This window comes from Anastrepha obliqua, chromosome 4 (genome assembly GCF_027943255.1).
Source record: "Anastrepha obliqua isolate idAnaObli1 chromosome 4, idAnaObli1_1.0, whole genome shotgun sequence".
NCBI lineage: Eukaryota > Metazoa > Arthropoda > Insecta > Diptera > Tephritidae > Anastrepha > Anastrepha obliqua.
This window is the reverse complement of record NC_072895.1, coordinates 117,461,797-117,468,079: the sequence shown is the minus strand read 5'-3', so window position 1 is coordinate 117,468,079 and position 6,283 is coordinate 117,461,797. Positions and strand designations below refer to the sequence as shown.

Genomic DNA, 6,283 nt, shown 5'->3' with positions numbered 1-6,283 from the left:
GAGTCTCTTTAGATACGTAGGTTTATATAATATTTATATGAGGAAAATCGAGTTTACATACATAACTACATTACATACGTTTATCATCGTCGTCATTAACGGCATTTGCATCGACTTAATCACTTTGTTCAATATTACAAATTGTTTTTTTTTTTTTTTGTTTTTTTCCTTGCTGTTTAACTAGGCTTTATTTCTCTTTCATCACTGGGTTGTCAAGTAGTTTGCCGTAGATGAGTTAGTTTTTATTTTTATTTTTATTTTTATTTTCATTTACCATTTTTTATACAATTTAACATTTTAATTAGTTAATTTTTAAATAAATTAGTTTTTAGAACAGCTGTTCAGCTTAGGCAACTGAGCAACTTTTTCATATTTAATAATTTAATTTTTTTGTATTTCATTTACGCGTTTCATATAAATACAATTACATTTTAATAATAACTACGCAGCAAATATCGACACTTGACGCTTTTAAAATTAATAAAAAAAAAAAAAAATTGTGTTAAATTTTTGCATTTTAGCATAAATATTTTTTTTTCGAATAAAAAAAAATTAGATTTTTAGTTTATGCAAAATTTTAGACTTTTTAAACTTGTATTTAAATATATATCAACTTTTAGGTAATATAAAAATTTTACATTTACACTTTTGTTGTGTTAGTTTCAGTGCCAGGAACCAGTCCCAAATTCTTCTCGCTACGTTCCTACTTAATAAATATCTAAATCATTATTATTTCTTTAGCTGTGCGTCGTATTTTTATTCCGCTATTTGCTTTACAACTACATCTACACTAGATACGCCTGCACATGCGGCCCCTGCTGCTGTCCGTTCGCCGCTGTTACTGACGTCACGCCACTCGCCGTCTCTACCTCCCTGCGCTGTTGATGCTGCTGCTGTTGTTGTTGTTGCGGCCGCCATGTTTGTGACATATGCGGCTGCTGTTGCTGTTGCTGTTGTTGTTGTTGTTGGTGGTGGTGCTGTTGTTGAAATCGCTGTAAGCTCTGCACGCCCGCCACGCCATTGGGTGTGGGTGAGGGTGGCGGCATCATGAGCATATTCTCATTGTCCAGCGTCGAGTAGTCCGAATCGATACTGGAGTAAATGTGCTCCGAGGGCGGGCGCATTGTGTACGTTTGACTGGGCGCTGTGGCATGATGATAATACTGGCTATTATTTCCTACGCCAGAAACGCTGCCTCCACCGCTATTCAGTTCTGCACCTCTTTGTGCTGCTGCGGCTGCCAGCGTTGCCGCTTGCGCTGCGCTGGGATGCAGATGTGTGCCCACAATGGTATTATGCAACGTGGCCGTAGCACCAACGGCCCCGCCGTGTTCACGTCGTTGTGGTCGCGGGCTGGGCGTCGCTGTTGTGGCGGAGGAGTAGTTAGTGGGTTCGGTACCACCACCACCACCACCGTGCTCGCCAACTGCGCCCGCCACACCATCAGTGCAGTAAGCGGGTGGTGGCGCTTGACGATAGAGTATGCCAGGACTGGCAGGCTGCTTGATGCGTTCGTGGTTGTGATCCAATGTGTAGTTATTTCCGGGTACACCGGCGACGCCACCACGATAGGTGGGGTAATCGACGGGCAGCGCGTAACGTAGCTTCTCCCAGAAGTGTCGATCGGTGCGACGTATGCGGTGCACTGCGGACGTCTTCAGGTAGGGCAGCAGTTCAATGTCGCTCTCCGCTTCGAACAGCACTTCCGGTTCCTCGATGATGACCAGCTTTTGCGGTCGCCCCCGCAACGCATCGTGTACGGCACGTCGCAGCTCGCAGCGTGACCATTCAGTCTGTAGAAAGTTGCGTGATAGCAGTATGACTATGCGTCGCGAGACACGAGATGCCTCCAACAGCTGATAGTGTGTGGCGTCGTGCGCTAGATCGCGGTGTTGCAGGCACACACGCAACGGTGGGCGCCCAGTTTCTAGCTCTGCCACTAAGTGTTGTGCAACAAACTCCGAGTCCTTGGCCGAGTGCAGCAGCACGGCATCGTACAGCTTCTCCGACTCCTCACAACGCGGTCCGAACACGCGTACGCCATAGTGTGCGAACAGCCAAATTCGTAATGATTCACGAAAAACAAAAATTATGATGATCACCACGAGCAAAAAGATGAGTGCTAGCGCTGCAGCAAGCAGCGGTATGTAAGTCTTTGGTATGCCATGTTGCAGCATGGAGCCACCAGCATAGTAATCTGTGCAGGCAGCGGTGGCATTAAAGTCCAGCTCGCGTTTTTGCAATACACTATTGCCGCTCACACCCGTGTCTACGCAGTAGATGTCCTGCAGGTCTTGCACTATCTGCGCGTTGTCAGCAACATAGGCCGTCAGCTCCTGCAGAAACTTGCAGCGGCAGCTCCACTGATTACGACCCAGCGCCAGCGTACGCATTTGCTTGAATTGTGGTTGCTGCAGCTGCCACATAGAAAGGGTCACCAGGCGATTGCCATCGATGCGCAGCACTTCAAGGGACACGAGTGGGGCAAGTGTTATATTATCCAGCGAGGTCAGCTGGTTGTTTTGTAGATAGAGCTCGCGTAATGCGAAGAGGAATTCAAATTCGTTGCCATGCAGCGTTCGTAGCAGATTATCCTCCAAGTGTAGAACCTGCAGTGAAATCAGTCCCGCGAAGGTGCGGTTCTGTATGCGCGCTACCTGGCTGCCATTCACGTAGAGTGAACGCAGATTCTTGCGTCCAATGAAAGCATGGTCCTTCAACACTGGAAAGTTGTTGCCATCCAAGTATACCACACTCGAGTCCATGGGCACACGACGCGGTAATTCGGTGGTCTGCTGGCCACCGCAATCTACCACATTGGTCGACCAGATTTGGTCGTGATAGCAGGTACAATTGCTCGGGCATGTCATCTCACAATCACAGGCATCAAAATCACAGCAGTGGCACAAAGCAAAACAATGTGATTCATAGCGACAGAGGAAGTCCTTTGGTTTGAGAGAGGTAAGTGGACGTACGGGGGCACCGCGCGCATGTGGCATGACGCATTCAATGTTTGTGAGATCCATGACGCGTGGATGCTGGCGTGTGGTGAGGTTGTTGATACGTTGCAGCCAGTCCATGGTGCAGTCACATTCGAATGGGTTGCCGCCAAGATAGAACTCCGGCAGCGGTTTGGCCGGTTGAACAGGTGCAACACGCAACTGTTGAAGTTGCAGTTTAGACATCGCGTTGGCGTAGAGGTCGACGCGCGCCAAATTGACCTTGTCCACAAAGGAGTTCGGATGCACAGTGTTGATGAGATTATTATTGATGAACAGCAATTCAATGGTGTTTGGTATAGACATGGCACCAATTTCAGTGATGCGATTGTGGCTGGCGTCCAGCGTCTTCACGCGTATCTCCTCTTGCAATTTGTAGTAGTTGCCAAGCGCCTCAATATAGTTACCATGTATGTCCAGCCATTTGAGATTGCTTGGAATGAAGGCATAATCAAACCAAACGAGATGGTTTTCCGATAGGTTCAGCCACAGCAACGAGACTAGCGTGGCAAATACGCCATTGATGTCGGACAGGAAGTTGCGGTCCAAGCGTATCGCCTCCAGTTCGAAGTTCTTGTCAAAGGCACCACGCTCAATGGACTGTATGCGATTCTTGGCGAGGTTGAGTACGCTAAGACGTGGCAAGTCGGCGAACATGCCCACGGTAATGTTGCCAATTTGGTTGTCTATTAGACGCAAACCTGTCAGCTGATGCAGATTTTTGAAGCTCTGATTGTCGAAAGTGCGTATCTGATTCTCACCCAAGTCTAGTGTGCGTAGCATGGCGAGGTCTTGTAAAGCGCGCGGTACCTCGTTAAGCTGGTTAGAGCTCAGATCCAATTCTTTTAGGTCAGAGCAATTCTTAAACACATTTGGCTCAATTACACTGATCAGATTATTGTTGAGCGTGAGTTTTGAAAGCACATACAACCCATTGAAAAGCTTATCATCCAAGGTATGCAGACGATTCTCAGCCAAATTTAAGGTGTGCAAGTTATAGAGTGGCAGAAAGGCATTATCTTCTATATGGCCAATGGAATTGTTACGTAAATTCAAAATCTGCAGGAAGTACAACTCCTTGAAAGTGCGATAGTCGATGCGTGTGAGCGCATTGTGCGCCAGGTTCAACACAATCAGTCGTATCAGACCAGCGAAGGTGGTATTGTCTATGTGGTTCGAGGTCAACTGATTACCGGACAGATCCACCACCAGCAATTGCTCCAAACGGTGAAACAGACCCTTTGGCAGTTCGTAAATCTCATTGTTTTGCAGATGTATTTCACGTAGTTCTTTCGAGCCGGCAAACAGCCCCTCGGGCAGTGTTTCTAAATGATTGTTACTCAAATTAACTATACGCAATGAACTCAGTCCGGCCAACGCCTCGCCCGACAACTCTGAAATATTATTGTGTTGCAAATTCAATTGTTGCAACCGCCTCAAGCGCGAAATACCCCAACTCTCGGTCACAGAGCGCAGCTCATTGAAGCTCGCATCTAGCACTTGCAGCTCGCTACCGCCATTACAATTCATATCGGCGAAACCGAGATTCTCCGCAGAGCGTATGCGATTGTGCGTCAAATTGAGCACCTGCAAATTCCCCACCGGGCATAGAAATCCAGCCGGCAAGGCGCGCAAATTATTATCGCCCAACTGCAATTCGGTCAGCTGCTTCAAGCTATTCAACGAATCCGGATACAATTCCAACGTTTTGCCAGGTCCCCAATCGGGATTGCGCGTATTCACCGCCAACGTACGCAGCACATTCAGTCCCTCAAAAGCATTATTCGGCAATTGCAACAATTTGCAACCATCAATACGCAACACATCCAACGTTTGTAGACGTGCAAATGCCGCCTGTGGCAATTGCGATTCAAAGAGGTAGATTTCGCTGCATTTGATCTCCAACTGACTGGTGCCATCAGCTCCCTGCAAATCGAGCGCAATATGCCGTTCGATGGTGCGCAAATTACAGCGTACCGATGTGGTGCCATTATACTGCCAGGAACATTGATTTGTAGGCTGTGGCTGGGCGGCTGCTGCGGCCGATGAAGCACTCGCAGCATCGTCGTTGTTGGAGGCGGAGGATAATGCAGCACCAGCGCCTGCTGTGGCAGCGGCACCAGCACCGGCCATGGAGGTGGCCATCATGCTGGCCGCGCTGGCTGAGGCAGCTTCCGAGGAGAGTGCATAGGAGGACTCTGGTCTGATGGCGCCCTTAGTGTGGAGTGCCCAAGCGCCACCTAAGCCCTGGGTCAGCAAGTGTGCTAGTAGCAGGAACGTGTACGCGCTGTAGTTGACAGAGAGGCGCATTTGTAGTCTGCTTAATTTACACATTTTTTAGTTTTATTTAATACTCGGCTTTTGTTTTTTGTTTTTGTTAGTGACTTATACAGTTAAACGCTTGCATAGATATGCGCTTTCTACGCGTTGCGGTCGAATAGGTGCCTTTGGTTAAATGCATTTAGATACTTTCATGGTAGTGAATTGTAATTCTGCACATAAATGTCGGTTGGTTAGTTTTTTTTTGTTAATTTTTTTTTTTTGTAATTTTAAAACAATTTCTTGTGTAAATCTGTTACACTATTTGCTTTGCGTCGATTTAAATAAATTTCCAATTCATACGACTTTTCACGAAACACTTTGCACTTTGTCCACCAAACGAATTATTCTGCATGAATTTTTCATTAACGAAAATTTTCAACCAACAATTTTCACGCTTAGTACGCAAAGCATATCACTTGTCAACGCAATTGTCGTCGTCGTCGTCGTGGTCGTCGTTGAACTTTTTCACTACACCAGTTTTTCCTTTTTTTTGCCTCAGCTTCGCTTCCTTCGTAAAATACACAACATTTTTTTCATTGATTTATACGCACTTTATTTGTTGGGCGGAAAACGCTTTGCACGGCGTTTGTTTGCAGTCATTATTGACTTTTTCATAAGCTGCTGCCAGCCACTAGACTTCGTTTTTCAGCTTTAACTAAAGCGTTTGTTTGTTTGGTGGTTGTGTGTATGGAAAAAAGTAAAACTGAAAAACCCGTTTTTCGCGTAAAATCATACACAACCGACACATCCACTTTCTACGACGCTCGAACTCGAACTGATTGCAAACCGTTGTCGAGCTCAACATTTTTACTCGTCGTTCACTTGGCCGCTGTCGTATGCACAATTCGACTTGCTTTCGAGTCGGTTGTGTGGTGTGGCAATAATAGTCGTAGTAGCAGCGGAGCAGCAGCGGCAGCAGCAACGATGGCGAAGTCAAAGCATTAGCGACGGCAGTCAATAAT

At 46.5% G+C, this 6,283-nt stretch overlaps 1 protein-coding gene across 1 annotated transcript; it reads right to left on the bottom strand.

Moving 5' to 3' along the window:
- Window positions 1-632: 632 nt before the first annotated feature.
- On the bottom strand, window positions 633-5,561 carry LOC129245702 (toll-like receptor 7). The gene has a single exon (XM_054884044.1). The coding sequence runs from the start codon at window positions 5,331-5,333 to the stop codon at window positions 786-788; it is 4,548 nt and encodes a 1,515-aa protein (XP_054740019.1). The 5' UTR covers window positions 5,334-5,561; the 3' UTR covers window positions 633-785.
- Between the last annotated feature and the right edge of the window lie 722 nt (window positions 5,562-6,283).

Excerpts from the sequence above, each read along its gene's own strand:
- LOC129245702 (XM_054884044.1), bottom strand. The coding sequence starts at position 5,333 with ATGTGTAAATTAAGCAGACTACAAATGCGCCTCTCTGTCAACTACAGC.